At 37.7% G+C, this 23,786-nt stretch overlaps 2 protein-coding genes across 6 annotated transcripts in view; one reads left to right on the forward strand and one right to left on the reverse strand.

Annotated features, from left to right (window-relative positions):
- LOC122406617 (solute carrier family 23 member 2) overlaps nucleotides 1-23,786 on the forward strand; it is a 1,354,473-nt gene that overhangs the window by 826,421 nt on the left and 504,266 nt on the right. The window lies entirely within an intron of this gene.
- Nucleotides 16,979-18,464, reverse strand: LOC122406618 (uncharacterized). Its single transcript, XM_043412175.1, has 4 exons — nucleotides 18,416-18,464; nucleotides 18,229-18,306; nucleotides 17,493-18,145; nucleotides 16,979-17,412 (listed from the first exon to the last, which is right to left on the reverse strand). Exons 1-4 carry the CDS (start codon nucleotides 18,439-18,441, stop codon nucleotides 17,012-17,014), a joined length of 1,158 nt encoding a protein of 385 aa, XP_043268110.1. The 5' UTR covers nucleotides 18,442-18,464; the 3' UTR covers nucleotides 16,979-17,011.

A 23,786-nucleotide genomic window follows, 5' to 3' on the forward strand; every position in this document is an offset into this window, starting at 1 on the left:
GGCTCATTCGAAAGAGATTTTGAAATTTAGTCTCCAAACTAATTTTCGCTTAACAAAACATCTCTTGAGCTCCGCAATTCTAGAAAATGACATGCCAGTTTTACCCCCACCACCGCGAATCGTTTTATTCAGAGAAAAGATAGTCTCGGCGAGAGCCACAAGCCAGCAGACGACAGGGCTGTCAATGTACTTGTCCCGAGACTCTAACGAGTCTCTTGATTTCGAATAACTGATAAATACTTGACCTCGAATTGATATAATACATTTTAGTACTGCACGTAACTTCCGTTATGACTTTTTTTCATTAACTTTTTTCTTGAAAATAATTATCATGAATTTCAATTAAAGTTTCCGATTTGTTCGATAAATATTCCAAATGATCAATAAAAACTTGGCCTCCAATTGACATCATACATTTTTATACTGCATGTAACTTGGATAGTACATTTTTCAATTTGTCCATTAATTATGAATTTTTTTGAAAATTTTTTATTTTTCTTTACAGAATTTTTTTCGATTATTTTTTATTTTTGTTGAATTTTTTTGAACTTTTGAATTTTTCGTTTATTGTTTCTATAGAATTTTTTTCCTGGTTCTGAGTCTTTTTTCTATGTCATCCAGAAACAAGAGACCATCAATGTACTTGTCCCAACCTTTTTTTCCCTAGGGGAAGTTTATGGTTTGATATCACGCCTTTTTTCTCAAAAGTTCCTCATTTATGTTATGACGGATATAGGATTTTAGTATAAATTTCTATGAATTATTTGCTTAGTATATTTTTATAAATTCCATTCTCATACGAACAATTTTTATGGGATAATCTTTTTCATGAAATTATCAGCAAATAAGGGACCATAAATGTACTTTTCCCAATCTTATTTTCCCTCGGTATGATGTTCGGCTTATAAAGTTGGTTTCCACCATAAAAGACCAATTTTTCGTAAAAATTGTAGTGAAAATATTTCGTCACAAGACTGCCCTTGAACTTTGGCGATTTTTTTCCTTATACTCTAATATGTTATGCCTATTAGGAACTCAACAGCATGGAGGAATCCGGGATGATAGGCCCGGGAAATGAATTTCTGTTTATAATGTTAGTTTCCACGTAAAAGACCAATTTTTCTTCAAAATTGTACTGAAAATATTTCGGCACTGGTTTGGTCTTGGACTTTGGTGATTTTTCTCCATGTCTTCTAATATGTTTTGTCTATTGGGAACCCAAGCGCATGAAGAAATGCGTGTTGTAGGCCGTAATATGATTTTCGGCTTATAACGTTGGTTTCCACGAAATAAGATCTATTTTTCGTCAAAATTGTATTGGAAATATTTCGTCACCGGTCTGTCCTTGGCCTTTGGCGATTTTTTCCAAGTCTTCATACCAAGAAACAACTGACGTAAAGATTTCCTTAATAGAACAGATTTCATTTATCCCTTTTCTTCAAAATTCAAATGAAAGATAGATCAAATTCAAGACACGAAAAATCCAACAGATTTGCCCACTTTGAATGTCGCTTTTGCATTCTGAATCTAGAGATTTCATTTCATCCAAAACGTGCCCCCAATGAAATATATTTCCAAAGTTTGCAAGTGGCCGCTGAGATCCAATTATCCACAGTTTGATAGTTGCTGAAAAAAAGTACTCGAAAACTTCTAACATTTATTATGCCAAAACTCAAAGCAGCAAAAAAAACTGAGCGAACTTAATTCAACAGAGCAACAGAATTCAAAGACGTTTAAGGTACCTGCATTGGTTTTGGAGGAAAACCATTTCAGGACAATTCAGAAAAGAATTTAGAAATTCGAAAACTCACAATGGAGTAGAAAAAGAAAATTGAAGTATTTAGAAAAGCGGAAGACTTTTGTGATAAATTTTCTAGATTACATGATACGGTTGGAGTAAATGATTTGAATGATTGGCACACATGCTGCAACACAGAAATATCAAAGTTTGGAAGTATTCGCTGTATATCAGTCATACAAACTTCAATACTATTTGAAAAGGAACACTTAAAACCTTGCCGAACCAAGTTCCATTACATATTACCATAATCAAAGATAAGGGGTGATCCGTCGCATATATATTTATCCACAGAAATTTCAGAGTCAATGTATCTGCGCAATGAGTTTCGAAGACAGCAATTTCAAATCTATCCATAAATGAGCAACTGAAGACTTTTATAATCAATTTTTTACTTCATATATATGTTACAGTTAGAGTCAAAATGTAAAATGAATGGCACAGTATTTAAATTGTATAGTTTGCAGATTTTTGCAGTATTTCAATGATCCGAATTTACAGCATTATAATGAAAAGTTGTCAAAAGTCATGATGTTACATTAAAATGACATAGCGCACATTGCATTCAGCAATTCTGTAAGTTTCTGGGGATGTTGGTAGGCATTATATTTGATCGCATCCAAAACTGAGCAACAGTAGACTTATTCGAATGAATTTTTTTTATAATAATTCCATATTTGTAGTTTGCAAAGTGGAAATACTCAACATACATGTCATTCCATAAGTTTTGTTATCAAAATTTGTGTTTGCATACAGCATTCCCAAGATACGACTTTTCATATCATCAGCAAAATGAGCATCCAAAGACTTTTTGGAAGAAATTTCAAAATTTATTACTCGACAGAACAGGTGGAAAAAGTATAACTACACTTATATCAACACCAGAAACTGTTTTGAGAATCTGATATACAAAATGTGCGATTGATGATCATAGTTGGAAACCACTTGAATCACGTTACCACAATCAGCATGAAGAAATAGTAGAAAATTAAAGGACACATATTAGGCAACCAATTAATAATATGTATCGATCCGCTGCAAATCGATAGAGTCAAAACAAGGATCGCAAAGAGCAAAGCCAAACTCAATAGGAAGCAAAATATGGGAATATTCAAAAATAATGATGACACAAGAAATAAATTAGAAAACATTTATTCGATTAGAGTTTCTCACATTATATATACTAACAGTTCCGTGTGTTCTTGTTTTATTAATTATCAACCATAATATTTCAGATCGCAAAAGGAAAATTTGACGTTATAGGTTGACGAACATTTTTCCTTACAACTTCCAGACCTATTTTTGATAAACTGATTTGCCTTATTTATATTATCCACTAACTATGTGAACGTTTGTTACATTTGTCCCGCACTTCGTAACGTCAAACCCCGGCCGGTTCGTTACCACACAGCTATCAAAGGGAACTCGTATATATGACCTACATTATTACACATGATATGTAATCACGCAACTGATGATATATTTACACTGGACAATATTCCGCGAACTCTGGTTTAATTGAAAGATTATTTCAGTTGACACTTATTTCTAATCGAACGAAATAATGAAATCTTGAAAAGTTTCGTTGACATATATGAATCGCGCATTTTTTTATATGTTTTATTTGCACACACAGATCACAGTCTACATTTACGCGGCCGCTTTTATACCGGTTTAGTATACCACAAGTTTTAACAAAATATACATTAACCAATTTTCACTAACCATTTTCATTTATTAATTAGAGTCCGCACACAACAGCACTTTGGGGATCATAACCTCACCTGTCAAAATGACGTTCAGTACGAAAACATGTCTCGGCGGGTGGTTTCGGATGTGCGTATCGATGTATTGATATCATATAACCTAATTACAAATGATATATGATAAACTTATTTTCAGTCAAACGAATTAATGAAATCTTAAAAAGTTTCGTCGACATGCACCGCGTATTTTTTTATTTTATTCTTTTTCACACACAGATCACAGACTACATTTACGCGACTGCTTTTATACCGGCGTAGTTTAGCATTCCACAGGTTTTAGTACTATGCACTTCGTTAGATGACGAAAGTTTTTTTTATTTATCCCACACGCATTTCATAATGTCAAAACTCCGTTTGTTTATACGATGATCGAAAACTGACGCGTGGTTTATATATATATATATATTGTAACGGTACGCTTTTATGACGTCACCCGTTACGCGTGTTTTCGAGCTACTAAAAATTTAGGAGCAGGCATGAAATGAACGAGAGATTAAGGATTTGTGTGTAAAATTATAATAATAGTGTTTATTCAAAGTAACTTTATTAAACAAATGAGAATGCGATGCGAATCGTTGGTGTTTCGTGGTACGAATGAAAATATCTCTCTAATATCAATAACTTGTCCAATTTTAGGTTTTCTTTCTCTAATTTCAATAAACTTGTCCAAGAAACTTGTCCAATTTATGATTTCTCTCTCGAATATCAAGAAACGTGTCCAATTGTAATTATTTCTGTTCTCTTTGATAAATTCTTATAAGTTCTGATCTGTGAGATCAGAAATTAATTCCTATTTCTCTCAATTCTCAAATTTAATCAATCCGTCTAATTCTCTGCTTCTATACAATTTTAAAGGCTATTGTTGGACTGTCTCAATATAAATCAACTGAGATTGATTAAATTTTTCTTGACAATTAAATTAATTTTTATTTTAATCAGCCCTCGCTTCTAAGAGAATAGTGGAGGCTTATGCTCTCAAAATAAATGATTAATGCTTCCAACAAATTAAAAAGGACAATTTTGAAAATGGTCCTATACCAAGAATCTTCAGACCCCACGAAATCGCAGGGTCCCCTCCCTCTTTAGCATAGGAAAGATGGATCAAGTTTGAGAATCTTCAGACCCCACGGAATCGCAAGGTCCCCTCCCTCTCAAACTGAATGGATAGAAAATCACCCTCGAATCTTTGGCCTGAACGGAATCGCTCAGTCCCCTCCCTCTTGGCGTGATCGGAAAGGAATTTCACCCTCGAATCTTTGGCCTGCACGGAATCGCACAGTCCCCTCCCTCTCGGCGTGAAATTTGGAATTCTTAAGGTCTAGGGTTTGCTGGAGCTTGTTTCCAGAGTCACTACCTCTGTACTAGAGCGAGAGCTGATTCAAGAATGAGCTGCCGTTGCTGCTCCGCACGGCCTTTTATACTGATTTAGACAAAGGAATAATGATCATAATTCAGTCTAAAAATAACTTGGACTTTGATTCTCTTGGAAAATAATCTCGAACCAGAGTTTCGATTCCTAAATTCTGGGATTGGTTCTCCAATTCCCGCTCGAACTGTGACTGGACAAACTAGAGGCTGTTTTCCCTCGCTTTTGAGAACTTAATGATCACTGTGTTAAAATAAATGTTTTTAACGACCAAAAATTCATATTTTGCTTTTTCTAAAATAAATCAAATTTTCTTTTTGTTATTGTTAAATTGATAATTTCTGATCGTTTCAATGATTATTTCTCCTGGAACCAATAGCTTGATTGCGACTGGCCATTTCCGTTGGATCCAGTGTGTAATTGGACTTTTCTGGACAAGTTTTCTCTGAACGCTTACTATTGCTTTTGACACCGACTTTTTAATTTGTTTTGTTTAATTGAATCCTGCCTTGTATCAAAATGAAATTAATTGGGTTATTTAAAACATAAAATGAAAGTAATTACGAGAGAAAAGAGTTTATTCAATAAGACGATCGCCTTTACGCCGAGCCACGGAGAGTCGTGTCGAGCGGCTAAGTACGAGCTCGCGTGGCGCGGGATTCAAATGTGATATTTCGTTCGAATAAAAGGGAGTGCCGTTTCAATATATATATAATATAATATCCATGGAGTCTGAGCGCGGTCGGGGTACGAATCAAAAGTTAGAAGGCCTAAAATGGCGAACAGGCATTCTGTATAACGCATATATAGATATACAGAATGACTGTTCGCTAGTTTAGGCCTTCTAGCACTTGAGCCTCACCCGCGGTCGGCCTAGCAGCTGGAGGAGCCGACATCGTTGAGCCAATCAGAATGCGTAGAGGCAACAACTCTACTACCACTAACTACGTCAAAACGCGTATACGTATACGTCGAACTCGTGATGTGTCAGTAACGTTTGCATAATCTTGAGCCCGTGCAAAGTTTTTTCTCAGCAATTACGCCACCGATCGTGTTGATTTTGGGCGCAATCGAAAGAGAATTTCTTAATTAGCTGAAAGTTCAATTTTCAAAGCCTCAGATGACTCACAACTTCGGTAATTCAAAAAAATCACTTGCCAATTTTACCCCCACCACGGCGAATCGTTTTATTCAGAGAAAGTATACTCGGCGAGAGCCTCGGGCCAGCAGACGACAGGGCTGTCAATGTACTTGTCCCGAGACGCTACCGAGTCTCTTGATACGATACAAAAGTACTCGTCACATCCATATATTCTTGTATGTCCTTACTTATTTGTTTTGCAAAATTAAGAAAAACAATTGACAACTAGTAGGCAAGAAAAAGTTGTAATAGTAAAAAATTCTCTTTTATCTCATGTAACTTGCTGTTTATGAACTCAAGAACAAATATCAACAGAGTGTGGAATTCGTAATTGAAACATTGGTCGATTTATTGAGGAATACCATGTCATGTATGCTAGAATAAATTGAATTTTTGCAAATAATCTCTTTCTTATTGTTTTCAAATAATAAATCGAAAGCCGTATTTTGACAAATAATTATAGTCAACAATTTAAACCCTAGATATTTGTTTCGTGTGTCCAATGCTTGAAATTCAATTGAAAACTCTTATTAACGTTGAAAATAAGGCTTTCGAAAGTTTTCCACTCTTTCTATTATGATAATCGAAAATAATTTATCCAATGATTTTCTTTAAGTTTTCTGCAACTTATAACTGTTTGATATTCTTCGAATGTTTGATGTTTCCTCATGTTTCCCTCATGATGATGGAGATGATGATGATAACACACGATGATCCCCTCATGTTTCATCGATTCCGAATGTGTCCACAATTTTGTGGGATTAAAACTATTTTCCGTAAAGTTTATGAATATTTTGTATTATTGAGGAATTTCCCCCCCCCCCCCCCCCTCATTAATGAATTTTATTTTCAATTTTTTTAATCAAATCGTTGTGAATAAAAAAGATATGAAAATTTTTCAATGAAACGAATTTTTTGATTGATTTTCCGTGAAATTTGACAGAAAGAGAGAGAGAAAAAATATATATAATGCTCACCAAGTCCACCAGGAAACTTCCAATGACATTTTAAAGCATTCTTTTCTATTCACAGTATCATACCCAGAGATATCAAGTTGATGTACACATGTCGATGTATAAAATTTTTAAACTCTGCATGTAGCGACTGAGTTCCAATCAGAGAAATGAGAAGTATTGAGTGTTTCAGGACCAACAGATTTGCTTATTTTTTAATATATATATCTATTATGAAAACATAAATTCTTATACCAATCATAAATGGGCCACCGCTGAGTTTTTGTACCGTTTTGAACTATTTATTTAATATGTATTACCATAAACTTCAAAAAGTAAAAAAGGAACGCCAAGTATTAAAAGGTCGCGACCTTAGGTTCAAATAATTTTCTATATTTACATTTTCAATATAAAATTTCAAAATATAAAAAATGATATTTTCTTCTAATCTATTTTATTAAAAAAAAATGAGATCACACTCTAACGTAGCCAAGTACAGTGAATGAATTACGGTCCTGTAGGAATTCATTCTTGAACACTTTTAGCCCTAATCATTCACATTTCTTCAGGTTCCAGCAAGTGTCACAGAGCAAGAAGGGTATCTAGAATGATTCTGCAATCATTAAGAGATTATCATTTGCTTTTATGCTAGCTCAGGTCATAAACTTAAAATATTTTACACAATATGATACAGGAATCTTTTATTAAATAAAGCGCAAATACGCGTATAAGTGCATGCATTGTATCTATACGATGTAGTACACAAATTCATTGTCAACCTTACACACAAACTTGGCGTGCATGGTTTTCATATGAAAGCTCGGCGAAGGAATGCCTCATCCGACCATATATTTGGAGCAAACTTGAATATCCACTAATGTAATTATTTTTTAATTTGCCATCCTCTTTCGATCCAACTATTTTATTGACTAGTTTGACGTGAGATCCCGCACTGTGTACATAAAAAAAAATATCCAATCTCGACTAATTCGACTGATAAATTCATTACTCCAAATGCTTTCTATTTAATCCGTTTTCTTTTCTAAAATCAATTTTTACAGCTTACTCCTTCGTTTGTCCATTTCAGTACTTGTGTAATTCATCCAATCATCTGCCCATTTGGTGAAAAAATTAGTGTACGGACTAACGAGTGAAAGTGACACGTGGATAAATTAGAATGCTTATGCGCATGAAAGAATGGCCGTATCTATCTGTACAAGGTTAAGGTATATAAACGGATTAATTGATTTTATTTCTTTACTCGTTCGTTTGATTGTTCAATTATATCCATAAATTTCAGTCATCTATATTGTTTACCAAATGATTATATAACAGGGCCTCCCTTATTTTATTTGGGGAACGGTTTTTTTGACAATCGATGATACAATATTAATTAATTATTGCTTTCATAGTACATTTGAACAATTGTCTCTTCCCGAGCTTCCATTTGAAAACCATGCACGCCAAGTTTGTGTGTAATGTTGACAACGAATTTGTGTACTACATCGTATAGATACAATGCATGCACGTATACGCGTATTTGCGCTTTATTTAATAAAAGATTCCTGTATCTCATTGTGTAAAATATTTTAAGTTTATGACCTGAGCTAGCATAAAAGCAAATGATAATCTCTTAATAATTGCAGAATCATTCTAGATACCCTTCTTACTCTGTGACGCTTGCTGGAACCTGAAGAAATGTGAATGATTAGGGCTCAAAGTGTTCAAGAATGAATTCCTACAGGACCGTAATTCATTCACTGTACTTGGCTACGTTAGAGTGAGATCTCATTTTTTTTTAATAAAATAGATTAGAAGAAAATATCATTTTTTTATATTTTGAAATCTTATATTGAAAATGTAAATATAGAAAATCATTTGAACCTAAGGTCGCGACCTTTTAATACTTGGCGTTCTTTTTTTACTTTTCGAAGTTTTATTATCCACGCGTATAATCACGCGTTACATAGTGGCATAAAAATGGCGCCAACTTGTGTAACGTTTCGCACAGCTGCTAGAGCTCGAACAAATCTCATGCAGCGGTATAAAAAGCATTGCAGTCAAGAGGCCCCTAAATACAGTGTAGGTGATACTGTATATATCAATAGTGCGAAGGCAGCCTTTGCAAAAGGCTACAAGGGTAATTGGAGTGAAGAGCTGTTCAAAGTACACCATGTATCAACGACGCGACAGCCTTTCGTATATATTTTACACGATCTTCATGGTGAAGAGATTGATGGTATTTTTTATGAACCAGAATTATCAAGAGTTCGCGTAACTGCATCAAACAGGTCGAAAGTATAATAAAAGGTGGCATAATAAAGGATGAATTCCACATAGTTTTATCTAGCAATAGCAGTATGAAATATTACCCTGAAAACACAACAACCCGCTACACTACAAATTTACCACAAAGTATGTCTTTGCACGGTAGATAGGCTGTGTCTTTAGCAGAAATACACATACCTATGACTATTTTACATATACCGAAAGACGGCAAAGAAAATTTTATTAAAATCGGAACAAACGTTGTGACTCCTGGCACGAAAGCTGAGGTTGATTTCACAGACGATTACGTATGCGTACCACCAGGTGTGTACCGCAGTATCCCTGATGGATCAGCAAGTCTCACGAAAAGTCCCAATTGGGACTCGGGACTTAAGTGGACAAGTGAAACCCAGATTAAGTCCCGAAACGGATTTTTTTCCCCTCGTTCGGTCCGAACCGATGTAACGTCATGAGCCCCAAATTGACTCTCGGAGTCCCTGATAGGGACTTTATTTAAGGGTGAAACGAAGTTCCTATTCAGAACTTCGAGGCCGAATTCGGGACTTTTTCGAGCACGACGAGCGACAAAGCCGAGTCTCTATTCGAGACTCGGAGCCCAAATTAGAGCCTTTTTTTAGGGGTGGAAGGAGATTGAAAAAGTCTGTTTTAGGGACTCCGAGTCTTAATCGGAGACTTTTTTTTGCAAGGCAACAGGAAAATAAAAGTCCCTATTCGAGACCCTGAGCCCCAAATTGGGTCTTTTTAGAACGAGGAACCAGAAAATGCGAGTCTTTATTCGGGACCCGGAATTTCAGCCGCGGATCATCATCGTCTGGTCGTATTGCCTTTCACCAGTGATTTAAAATAAATCGAAAAAAAACCCGCATCATCTGAGGGAGACTCGAACCTGGGACCCTCGGAGTTTGAATCTGCTGCGCTATCCACTACGCTACCAGACATCTTATATTCAAGAAGGAACAGATCTCATATATAAACCGTGATTCTGAATTTATATATAAGTTCCGTTATTTCTTGAATCCAAGGTGTCTGGTAGTGTAGTGGATAGCGCCCCAGACTCAAACTCCGAGGGTCATGGGTTCGAACCTCACCTAGGAGATCTGATTTTTTTTCATTTATTTAAATTCGGATTATTACTCGTACAATTAGGACTCGGAGTTCCTAAAAGAGACTTTTATAATCTACTTCCACCCCTAAAAAAAGGCTCCAATTTGGGCTCCGAGTCTCGAACAGGGACTTGGCTTTCCCGCTCGTCATGACATTTCCCATAAATTCACATAAATTATGATGTTTTCACTATTATTCAAGAAAATCATGAGGCAAAATTCGGCAAACGAAAATATAATCGTGGTCGAATCATTGAGGGCCAGTGGATTTTCGGCGGTTTTGAGCGTGAATCTCGAAAAATATTCATCGGTCCAGTTCCCAACCGAAAAACATCAACATTATTAAAGATCATCAAGGAAAATATATTGCCAAGAACCACCATTATGTCTGATTGTTGGAAAGCATACGACTGCTTGACATCAGAAAATTTCGAACACCTAAAAGTCAATCATTCCTTGAATTTTGTTGACCCTGACACTAGTGCTCACACTCAATATATTGAGCGCACGTTGAGGGAGGTCCAAGCAAACGTCCCACGATATGGTCACCGCGAATACCACATGGATAATCATATCGCAGGATTTTTCTTCAAACGCCAGTACCCGGATCATCGTGATCGATTTCATGCATTTTTCAAAATCCTTGGATTTATGAAGACGGAAACATCATTGTCAACATCCTCGACACCACGGTCAACATCTTCGACATCACGTTCATCATCATCATCATTATCATCATCATAAACGTCACACATCATTCATTGGCCCTTTTCAGGGCCGCATATCTTGCGAACGTAGTGCAATTTTTTTCACTTGTGTGCGTGCGCGCGCACGCGTGTGTGTGTGTGCGTGTGTGTGTGTGTGTGTGTGTGCGTGTGCGTGTGCGTGTGTGTGTTGTACATTCCTCCCTTCCCTTTCCTGAAGGTAAGTATGGGAATATTCCAGATTTTCTTGAATTAAAGTGAAAACACCATAATTTATGGGAATTTATGGGAAATGTTTGCCTCCCCCCATGGAATATGCAAGTCTACATAGAAAGTAAGTGCTTTGCGAAGAAAAAAAAAATTTCCCACCATTTTCGGAAAAAGGCCTCAAACCGCATAATTACCGTTTCCTGTCCCTACCATTCCATAAACATAAGAAGCAGGGATTTTTTGTGAAACCCGATTGTTGTTCTAAAAGTATTGTTGCAATTTTCAGATCACCACAAACTTGCCAGAGATGTTCCGAATACTTTATTTTTTCCAATACAATTTGTAAATTTTTATAAGTCTCTTTCAGCTCAATCGAGTGTGCTATTGGAATGGGTGCGTATGTGTTTCCGTTATGGAGTAGAATAGTTTTGAGACTTCTTTTTGACGAATCGATAAATAGTCTCTACTCATCGTCTTTGCGTGTATTAGGTTTTAATGTATCAATCAAGCCTTTGACATTCAAACAATATACTAAAGAATTCTCTTCATCATATCATCACGATAAAAGTAAGCTAACGCTCCTTTAGCTAGCAGATTTTTCTTTCACAATGCTGCTGCGAGAAATCCACTGCACCGAACATTTGAGGAAAAAAGAGTTCGTTATACAAGAACAACGGTGTGATGTCTATAAAGTTCTTTTCTCATATTTTCTGCATTACTCTTGCATCTCTTCCAACATCCACAAAAAATAATGAAAATATATACGAATTGAGCACATGAATTATTTAAAACTCATGCATGATAAAGGTTAAAAAAATCTCTTGTACTCCAAAATGCGTTTTTTTACTTACTCAATATTTTGAAGGTGTATAAGCGAAAATAACTCTGCATTCAAATTCACCGCATCAAATTACAGAAAAATCATGCATGATATAGGTCAAAAAAACATTTTAATCTCAAAAATGGGATTATTTTACAATTTTAGCAGTTTTTCGCAATTCCATCAAAATTGGTGGGTGTAGGTGCTGAACCGGCCCGGAATTCTAATTCAGCGGATCAAATTACATGAAAATCATGCATTATATAGATCAAGAAAGATGTTCGAATACCCAAAAATGCGTTTATTTTACATTTTTAGCAGTTTTTTACAATTTACTCAAAATTGGTGGGTGTAGGCGTTGAATTGGCCCCAAATTCTGATTCAGCGCGTCAAAATACATAGAATTACGTGGGTCTAATCAAAAGTACTGACCACTGTTTTTTTGTGTGCTGGTGTTATCATTATGTTGTGCCCACGACAACACAAATTGGAATAAGCATGTAACAGTCCACTAGAAACATTGTCAAATTACTAATTGCTCCAATTTCTCAATTATTAAGTGTTAAATTGCTAAACTGCTAACGTGGCTAAACCACGATTCTCGACTATCGAGCGCTAGCTCATCAACCCAGGAATTGCGTACTATAGAAGCATATAATGATGCATTTCAAAATCGATCACTTAAAAAGTAATGATAGGAGGGGCAAATCTAGGGGGTTTGAATGAACCTATATAAAGACAAAGCACGGATCAGCAGTCTGCGACTGTCGACAAACGATTACCGAATTAACTAACGGTCATTGGTCTCGAGGTAATCACACCTCGACTTTGTAACTCTTATTTTTAATAAACTTATCGTTAACTTGCTTTAAAGTATTGAGCTGAAGTTCAACTCATTTGGCAATAACCCTTTAAATTACCCGTCCGCGATCACTCGTCCCTACGAGACAGTTTTCACGGGCATAACAATTCGACGAATAATTCCAAAGCAATCCTCTTTATTTTGTGTCTCTCCGCATTGTGTCGGGCTATTACACGATAAAGGGAATTCCCGAGTTATTAACTGACCCACTTCTACACATTCATCCTTCTTGCGTTCCCCAGCCGATGATGAAACAGAGTCCGTTGCGCGCCTGATGTAAACAGGGCAACGACGGACACCTGAGATTGCTTCCTATCCCCATCTCTTTCCTCCTCACTGCCAGTCCGATATCCTAAACGGCTGAGCCGGTCGGTGGACCCGAGCCAGCATAATGAATAGAAATAATAACTCACAGTAGTCTTGCTTCCCACACAGGTAAACAAAGCGAAACGACGTACTTATTTCGTCTTACCTATAGCCAACGGAATAACATTGAGGAACTTTAGAGAAAAAAGTCGTGATATAAAACCTCCAATTCCCTTAGGAAAAAAAAGGTTGGGACAAGTACTGTAACGAGATTTCTCGGGAAGGTACGACTCGCCCCTTCTCGGCTCACCCGTCTCGTCTTCTCGCACGATTCTCCGTATGAGAGTATTCTCCGAACTTAATTCCGTTCTTTCTCTACGATGGTAAAGCCAAAAAAAATAAGGTACAGAGTGCACGAGAGACACGAGTGACCGAGGACGGTCCGGCTACTTAGCTCAAGCTGAGACACAAAAGGTAGAGGGGTTGCTCCTAGGGAAAAGTAGTAATTCACAACACGAAACAAAGTAGGCGACACCGCCAGTGGCGGACTAAGAGTGGGGCGGTAGGGGCGGTCCGCCCCGGGCCCCGTGGCCCTTGGGGGCCCGCTTTGGTTACGATCGGATTACATTTAAATTCGTTTTTCAAGATAGCCGTATTTTTTTTGAAGTTTTTTTTTTGGGGATTTTTATTAAGTTTTTACTGAAAAAACTGTAAAGAGCAGTTTTCATAAACCGATGTATGTACGAATATCCTGGAATGAATGATATTGTTATTAAATGTTTAAACAAATATATTCGAGCGTAATTATCTACTCCATAACATTTTAGTATATCAAGCGGCATTTACATATAAAGTGCTACCATTTTTTGCCAATGATCCTCTAGGTACGTTTATGGTACACTGGTTCACTGCTACGTTTACATTTTGAAGATCGTGCGTTCGATCCCACCTTTCAACGTTTTTTTTCAATTTAATGAATATGCATTAATATTATTATGGGGACAATCCATTTGCACTAATCGTCAAGAAAGATAGTATTATTAATTAATTATTGTTATTAATAATTAATTATTGGCTGATTTAAGTTTTGCACTGTAGAAAGTAAGTGAGTGGGAGCATTGAGGAAATTTTGAGGGAGAAGCTGGGAAAATTTGGTACTGATATAGACAACAATTATATTTTTACCGAGCTTGTTTCTTGTCTTGGATTGCTCCGAGAAAAACTTACAAAAGTTGTAAGCGATAAAATTTGCTAATTTTTCCGACTTATAAAATGTATCCAAAATTCTAATACATTGTAAGCAACAATATTGCAGTATAGTCAGCTTACAGCGAGAAATATTAAGTTGTATGCGTTTTTAGTAGCATTCTGCTTCACGTAGCGAAATCCAGTCAAATTAGTAGAGTTGTCGTGTAATAGTTTGCATAATATTAAAATATCCATCCAGATCGTAGCATGTACCGAGCATAAATCGTAGCATAGATCGAAGCATGGACCGTAGCATAGATCGTAGCATGTACCGTAGCATAGATCGTAGCATGTACCGTAGCATAGATCGTAGCATGTACCGTAAGCGTAGATCGTATATATCGTAGCATGTGTTCGTAGCATAGATCGTAGCATAGATCGTAGCATGTACCGTAGCATAGATCGTAGCATGTACCGTAGAGATCGTAGCATGTACCGAGCGTAGATCGTAGCATGTACCGTAGCATAGATCGTAGCATGTACCGTAGCATAGATCGTAGCATAGATCGTAGCATGTACCGTAGCATAGATCGTAGCATAGATCGTAGCATGTACCGTAGCATGGATCGTAGCATGTACCGTAGCATAGATCGTAGCATGTACCGTAGCATAGATCGTAGCATGTACCGTAGCATAGATCGTAGCATGTACCGTAGCATATATCGTAGCATAGATTGTAGCATAGATCGTAGCATGTACCGTAGCATGAATCGTAGCATAGATCGTAGCATGTACCGTAGCATAGATCGTAGCATGTATCGTAGCATGTACCGTAGCATAGATCGTAGCATGTACCGTAGCATAAATCGTAGCATGTACCGTAACATAGATCGTAGCATGAACCGTAGCATAGATCGTAGCATGTACCGTAGCATAGATCGTAGCATAGATCGTAGCATGTACCGTAGCATGGATCGTAGCATGTACCGTAGCATAGATCGTAGCATGTACCGTAGCATAGATCGTAGCATTGATTGTAGCATAGATCGTAGCATGTACCGTAGCATAGATCGTAGCATGTACCGTAGCATAGATCGTAGCATGAACCGTAGCATAGATCGTAGCATGTACCGTAGCATAGATCGTAGCATAGATCGTAGCATAGATCGTAGCATGTACCGTAGCATGGATCGTAGCATGTACCGTAGCATAGATCGTAGCATAGATCGTAGCATGTACCGTAGCATAGATCGTAGCATGTACCGTAGCATGTACCGTAGGATGTACCGTAGCATAGATCGTAGCATGTAACGTAAGCGTAGATCGTATATATCGTAGCATGTACCGTAGCATGGATCCTAGCATGTACCGTATCATAGATCGTAGCATAGATCGTAGCATGTACCGTAGCATAGATCGTAGCATGTACCGTAGCATAGATCGTAGCATGTACCGTAGCATAGATCGTAGCATAGATCGTAGCATGTACCGTAGCATAGACCGTAGCATAGATCGTAGCATGTACCGTAGCATGTACCGTAGCATAGATCGTAGCATGTGCCGTAGCATAGATCGTAGCATGTACCGAGCATAAATCGTAGCATAGATCGATGCATGGACCGTAGCATAGATCGTAGCATGTACCGTAGCATAGATCGTGATGCAGGAAAACGCAGGACCATCAATGTACTTATCCGAGTTTTTTTTCCCCGTGGTTCATAATATTTCACGACATTTGACATTCTGTATATTGACGTCCGATTTTCTTAATGTTTTTGTATTATGTACGCTTACAGGTAATGATTGAACGAGCTAATTTTCAAGAGGATTGAAATTTGATTTCTAGAATCTTCTGACAGTTTTAAAATGGTCAATGTAAGAGTATTTACGTTTGTATCAAATTTTTGTCTCACTCAATTTTCCACTGTGTATCACCAAAGTGTTCAGGTTTCGTGACACAGTCATAAATCAAACAATTTAAGTGAGTTTTATTTGAATCAGAAAGGTTCATCTCCCTTGAGCAAATGAAAAAAATTGAGTTTCCAATCTTAAAGTACGAAGAGTATAGTTTGTTGGAGTTGTAAACAAAAGTTGATTACGACGATTTTAGCTGAAAACAGCCTAGTTTCATCCATTTCCATGCAAACATCGAAGTGCGACCCAACGAAGACGACGATGAAATCGACGACGACGACGATGAAAACGACAACGACGACGATGAAAACGACAACGATGACGATGACAACGACGAAGACGACGATGATCACAACGATGCAGATAACGACGATGAAAACGACAACGACGACTATGAAAACGACAACGATGATGATGACAACGACAACGACGACGATGAAAACGACAACGATGATGATGACAACGACGAAGACGACGATGAAGATAACGACGACGACGAGAGTTCGGGCTACTTAGGATATGGGGTCGATGTCCAGGATAATAATTATTTGGTCTCCATAATTTTATCGGTTTTTTATTTTGTTATTTTTTTTAATCTCTTCTCTCCTCGACGTGCACACGTTTGCAATGATTCACAAGCGAGCGTGTGGATACAAAGTTCTTAACTTCTTCTTCCCTAAAACAATACACACACATATATTTTTTATTCCTATGGTGGGCCATCCAGTGGTCTCTCATGACCTCCTTTTTTCCCTTGCTAACTGTGAAGTTGCACCCTTCGTTAAGGCACCTTAATTCACTCTGCTCTCCCGCGGTCCAATGCAGATCCTTCCTAATCCTGTTGTATTCATTCGGCCTATAGAGCGAAAAGCCCGCGATTTCGACCATCTTGTGTCCCCGCACCAAATGCCCCATATTTCTTACATCTTCCGCATGAGCGGATTGACCATCATTTTCTGATGAAGCTGACTCCTCCTCGTTCCCTTCCCGATCTGTAAAAAGATTGAACAAAAATCCAAATTCATTCCAACAAACGACGGACACAAATGTTTCGAAGAAGCAAGTTACTTACCCATTTCCTCCGCCACCGCGGTCTCGAAGTCTTCGCTCAGGAACAGTTCAACTCTGAACTTGTGATCTCCTAGACGTTCGACTGGCTTAATCTCGAACGTCTTTTCACTTTGGGTAAAACGATCGATCAATTCCACGAGATTCGCATTCGCATATGCCTCTCCGATACTACTTTGACACCGGAAAGCGAGTGCTGGATAGGTTCGCAAGTCTTCCGGGAGTTGCCTCAGTGTCTGGATCCGATATTTTTTGGTAACACCAATGTCAACGATGTCTAGGTTGACCCACTCACCGTCGATGCTTTGGATTTTTCCGCGTTTATTGTGTCCTTTTTTTGAAGCGAGACACATCTGGCCAACAACGATGTCTTTTGGTGCGAGGGAAAAAGCCCTCCTGCTACATTTTTTAATTTTGTTGTTGAGCCAGGATGCGTACAGTTTATTTTTGAGAAAAGAAACGCTGAATTCTTCGACATTATTCCAGAATACTATTTTCGTTTCTTCTTTCACGCCCAAGGTCAAGTCTTCACAGAATTCTGGCACTTCTTCGTCCCGATCATCATCACTTGACCTTGAGTCGCTACTTGGTAATGGCGAGTAGGCACGCCCTGCCCTGGCCCTGACTGGCTCCGCCCGTGGAACCGGATCCTCTAGGCTACAAAATTAAAAAAATTAAAAGTTTCATTTTCCAGTTTATTTTGGGAGCAAACAACGCATTATTTTCATTCGACGACATACTTATCGCCGACTGCTGCTCTATCTTCGTCCGCTCCTCCATCGACCTCCATCAGTTCTTCGACAGACTCCTCGGCCGACCTGTTATAAATCATAAAAATAATAAGAAAATTATAAAAAAGAGGGTTTTATTTTGTATTTTATTGTAATTATAAAAAAGAGGGGTTTACATTAATATTCGCTGACATACCTTTCGGAAAGCTGTTCGTCCGACATTGCAACATCCTCATTATATGAATTCTCCGAAGGTACGATGGAGTTGGCTACCAAAGTGTTCAAGTTCTCGGCCGTACTGAAAAAAATGAATAAATAAAAATATAATTAGAAAAGAAGAATAAATCATAAAAATAATAAGAAAATTATAAAAAAGAGGGTTTTATTTTGTATTTTATTGTAATTATAAAAAAGAGGGGTTTACATTAATATTCGCTGACATACCTTTCGGAAAGTTGTTCGTCCGACATTGCAACATCCTCATTATATGAATTCTCCGAAGGTACGATGGAGTTGGCTACCAAAGCGTTCAAGTTCTCGGCCGTACTGAAAAAAATGAATAAATAAAAATATAATTAGAAAAGAAGAATAAATCGAATAAATAATAATAAAATTATAAAAAACAGAGTTTTAATATCTGTATGCGTATCAGCAATACAGGCAACGCAGGCATTTATTTTATTCACTACGTACTGTAACGTAACGCTCTTGCCGACCCGGCCTGAACGCCGCCACGCGTCGGTTCGAGCTACCTTAATTTCAAAAGGAGCAGGTATGAACGAGACGAGAGACGAGAATTGTTTTGATAAGATAACAAAATGAATTTATTAAACAATACTATTATGTTTTTACAAAATGATACGCGTTTTTTAATTTTAATTATGTTTTTACAAAATGATACGCGTTTTTAATTTTAATCTTTGTCTGTCCGCGTTGTTTAACCAAGTCAGGCGAGAGAAGACTCGAAAGACCCGGAAAAACGGAGCGTTTTACTGTATGAAATTTCGATTGAATTTTCAAATTTGTTTTTGTTTTTGTTTATACAATAAAGAACGCCTTATGGTTTATCGTGCCCCTGCTTATTCTATTGCCTCTCCTTTCCGCTTGCATGAGATTTTTCAGACAAAAAACAAACAAAAAATAATGAAATTCGCAACACTACTAATTGACAACCGATGTCCTGTAATCCTATCCGCTTGACCCTGAATTCTTACGCTTCCTAGCAATTCAAGAGTGTTGTACGCTTTTGTTTTTACAATTTTTTTCAATTTGTGATCGTTTGGATGCTATACAAACTCTAGCCTTACCGCTGCCTCTTGAATCAACGCTTTTATCTGCTTGTTATTTGTTATAATCGATTATAATTTGATTAGATGATTTATCTTGACTTCGGAGTCGTACAATGGTTCAAATGGAGTGCGGATTATTGATTTATTTAATTCTAATGCTAATTAATTCGTTCGACCCAACCAAATCGGATAAATTATGAAACCATTTTGAATCTAATAATAATTAATCATAAAATCATTTATTTACCGCCTCTATTCTCAATAAACCCAAAAATGCTAGGTGGAAAGTTTGTGCTTGACCACGGGCCTCAAACGTCGCCGAATGGCGCCAATGCTCAAAAACACAAGACAGGTTAGGATGTGAACCCCAGACCACGGGCTTGATACGTCGCCGAGTCTCGCCAATGTCCTGAGCATTCACTAGGTTAGGTAATTTTGCCCACGGACCACGGGATCGATACGTCACCGAGTCTCACCAATGCCCCGTGCAGCAAAATTCGGAAATTATAGGTTATGTGGAATGGACCCTGGACTACGGGATCGATACGTCACCGAGTCTCACCAATACTCCAGGCATCCAAAGGAATAATAGGAAAAAGGATTTTAGGTTATATCAGAATAGAGTGTATTTTTCTATTTGAGTCTGCTAGTTCTTCTAGGAGATCCGAGTTGGTTCTAGAGGTAGGGTGAACTGCCTCCGAATGAGCCATGCACCGACTCTTATACCCCGTTCCCCACTCTAAATTCTCTCAAACGCCGAATTTCTCAGTTTCGGACGCGTTCTGCGCATTCTTTTGTAACGGGCTTCCCTATTGGCTCGCTGCCTTAATTCGCGCCTTTCTATTGGCTGATCACTATTTTGCCCGATGCGCCGAATTCCGCTTTGATTAATTTTCCGCTCTACACGACTTAAAAATAATGAAATTTCAATGCCAATTCTTATTGTTTAATTATTTAAGCGATTCGGCTTCATTGTTTTATTTAATAACATTTACTTTAATTTTATTTGAAAAATCGTAAAAAGTCACGTTCGGGTCCTGTAGCCCATCGACGCTTATGCCTGCGCATGCGCTATGAGCTCGCGTTTCTTTTTATTTGAAACTATACAAATTTGTTACCAATTTTAGTCTTTTCATTATTTTCCTCGGATAGCTGCCATTTTTCCCGTCATTTTGACCCTAATTACGTTCATATTAATTAATAAAAGGATTGGGAATAACTGAAAATAAAAATACAATTTTGGTTCGAATTTGGGGCTTGTGGCGCCGTTCAGTGCGTTGCCCGCCGGCTCGCTCGGGCCTTTGTGCCAGTAGCCAAGATGGCCGCCGGTCGGGTCGCACGCCCGTCATCGTGCCGCGATGTTTTTCACACGTGTAGTATCTAATAGTTCGAGCGGGCTCGGGCCGCCACGCGAGTGTTACGTCTCAAATGCCCCCCAGAACAAAAAGATCTTTGAAATGATGCTTTTTGTTCTCAAAAACTCATTTAAAGAGTCAAAACGAAAGAAAAATACAAAATTTCAAACTTTCGAAAACCGAAAATGGGATTGGGACCGTAGACAATTTAAAAATGCAATTTGATTTGGGGATAAAGGGAGGACAGGGCGATGATGTCTTGAAGATGATGATTTACAGGTTTCTCGATGTTCTTTATGTTTTTCAGCTTGTCTCCCATCAGCGGAGTTGATTGACCTCGTTCATTTGTTCTTCTTCCAAGTCTAGGAGTTGCAGATGTTCTAGTTGTCTCAGCTCTGCCGCAATAGGATTGAAAGGCTCCTGTAGTTGCTCTCCATTCGCCAATCTTTGTATTTCTTCAGGCGTTGCACACTTTACGTCGTCCCGAAGGCTGAATCGATATTCGCCAGGTAGAGCATATTGGTGCCTGACCAAGCTTTCTCCCAGATTGACCCGTTGAGGTGTTATGAAAAGGTGAACTTCGTGGCCCTTCTTCGTAGGATGATCGCCGATGATAGTGATTCTAGCTTTTTGATCAACCAGCTTCCGTTGATAATGGAGGCTGCAGGTCATCTCCCACCTGTTTCCATAAAATGGCCTGATTCCCGAAATGAATGCTTTCGTGCAGAAAGAAGGCACGTTGACATATTGATGAGGTAGATTCTGAAGCTCATGAACCGGATGCATGAGAGTAACCCCTCTATCGATAAGCAGTAAGGTAGCTTCTCCATCTTCCACGTCGACCAATTTCCCTCTGTAGGCAGTTTCTTGACTGACGACCGCGTATATTCGGTCGATGGAAGCATAAACCCTTGGATAGTGGTTTCTTTCTGCGATGTCAGTGAATAACTGCTCCTCGAATGCACACAGTTCCTCAAATTTTGTCAGAGTTGTGTAGGAAAAATTTGTTGGGTTAAGGAACTCCAGTATGATGATCTCGAAACTTCCTTCCCAGGTGGCTGGCCATGGAGAAGGCGTTGGAACTCCCGGGATGATTGGGTCGATTCGCATCTCGGTAGTCGTAGAGATTTAGACTGTCGAAGTCACTTTGGATAATACGGTAGAGCTCCCGAGGTCGTTTGATCGCTTGGGCAGCTCCCGGTGTTGTTTGAAGCTTGACTGCGGCTCTAATGACGCTCCGGAGCCTGCAGCTCCGACTTTTATACCCGTTCTCTATCCCCACTCCTTTCACTTCCCCCACTTCTCTATTTCTGTCCATTTTACCCCACTTTATCCTGCTCAGTTTCTTCTTGCACTTCATTCGCCCATCTTACCCCACTTTTATTATTTTTGTCTTCCCATTAGATCATTTTTTCCCCCTCTTTCGCTCGTAGCCTTATTATTCGTCCCCTTTTATCTCTTATTACTCCCACTCCCTTCTTATTCGTCCATTTCATTCCCTTTATTGTTTTTATCCCCACTTTTCTTTTTATTTTCAGGTTTTCATCATCATTATTATTTATTATTTTTTTTTTTTTTTTAGGTTTATTGTTTTTTCAATTTCAGCACCGTGTTTCTTTTTCTTCTTTCTTTTTTTTTTTTTTTTACAAGTTTTATTTTCAGGATCTCAACGCTCCCTTTTTCTCGTCTCTTTCACCATTCATTCTTCTTTTATTTTCAGGTTTATTCTAATTTACAATTTATTTTCTTTGATTTTCAGGTTCTTTGTCATATTTTCATGATTCTTCCTACCCCGCTCTCAAATTTCCTATCCCCTATTCTACTTCAATTCCATACTCCTCGTACTCCCTTAATTCTTCTTATACCTTATTTCGTTTTACCTTGATTCATTTTACCCCAAATTCTTCTCATTTCTCCCCCATTCTCCTCTTTTTTTTTTTTTTTTTTATTTCAGCAGGTGAGTAATTATTTTTCGTTGTTTTCCGGAGTAATTTTTTTTTTCTTTCTTTGTCTTTTTTTTTTAGGTAGGTAAGTACTCTTCTCATTCTATTGCTATTTTAATTATTTTCTAATCATTTTTGTTTTTCTTTTTTTAGGTTCGCGGACTCCAGGACATCGGATCATCAGGTAAGTATTAAAAAAAGTAAAAAAGGCACGCCAAGTATTAAAAGGTCGTGACCGTCGTTTTAAATGATTTTCTATATTCGCATTGTCAACAAATAAATTTAAAAAAATGTTTAACCGTGAAAAAATATGAGATCTATTGTAACATATACAGTGAATGAATTACGTTTCCTGTAGGAATTCTGAATTTTGGAAATAAAAAAAAATGAGATCATTTTCCAACGTAGCCAAGTACAGTGAATGAATTAAGGTTCTTGTGGAATTCATTCGTGTACACTTTTAGCCCTAATCCCTCACTTATTCAGAAAAATTTTCCAGCAAACGTCACAGAGCAACAAAGGTTTCTCGAATAATTCTGCAATTATTAAGAGATTATCATCTGTTTTTATGCTAGCTCGGGTTATAAACTTAAAACAGTTTACGCGTACAAGTGCATGCATTGTATCTATACGATGAACTGCACAAATTCATTTTCAACATTACACACAAGCTTGGCGTGCATGGTTTTCAATCGGAAGCTCAGGAAGAGACAATTGTTCAAATTTACTATAAAAACAATAATTAATTAGAATTGTATGAACGAGTGTGAAAAAAAACGATCCCCCAATAAAATAAGAGGGGCCCTGTTAGATAATGATTTGGTAAACAATACAGATGGGTGAAATTTGTGGATAAAATTGAACGATTAAACGAACGGATAAAGAAATGAAATCAATCAATCCCTTTATATGCCTTTATCTTGTACGGATAGATACGGCCATTCTTTCATGCCCATACGCATTTTAATTTATCCACGCGT

This window comes from Venturia canescens, chromosome 2, assembly GCF_019457755.1.
Source record: "Venturia canescens isolate UGA chromosome 2, ASM1945775v1, whole genome shotgun sequence".
In the NCBI taxonomy this organism is placed as follows: domain Eukaryota; kingdom Metazoa; phylum Arthropoda; class Insecta; order Hymenoptera; family Ichneumonidae; genus Venturia; species Venturia canescens.

What these genes read in the sequence shown, in the direction of transcription:
- LOC122406618 (XM_043412175.1), bottom strand. Translation starts at nt 18,441, where the DNA reads ATGTCGGACGAACAGCTTTCCGAAAG. An exon ending in GACGAACAGCTTTCCGAAAG is followed by an intron (nt 18,307 to 18,415) that starts GTATGTCAGCGA and finishes GATTTATAACAG; the next exon opens with GTCGGCCGAGGAGTCTGTCG. An exon ending in CGCGGTGGCGGAGGAAATGG is followed by an intron (nt 17,413 to 17,492) that starts GTAAGTAACTTG and finishes ATCTTTTTACAG; the next exon opens with ATCGGGAAGGGAACGAGGAG.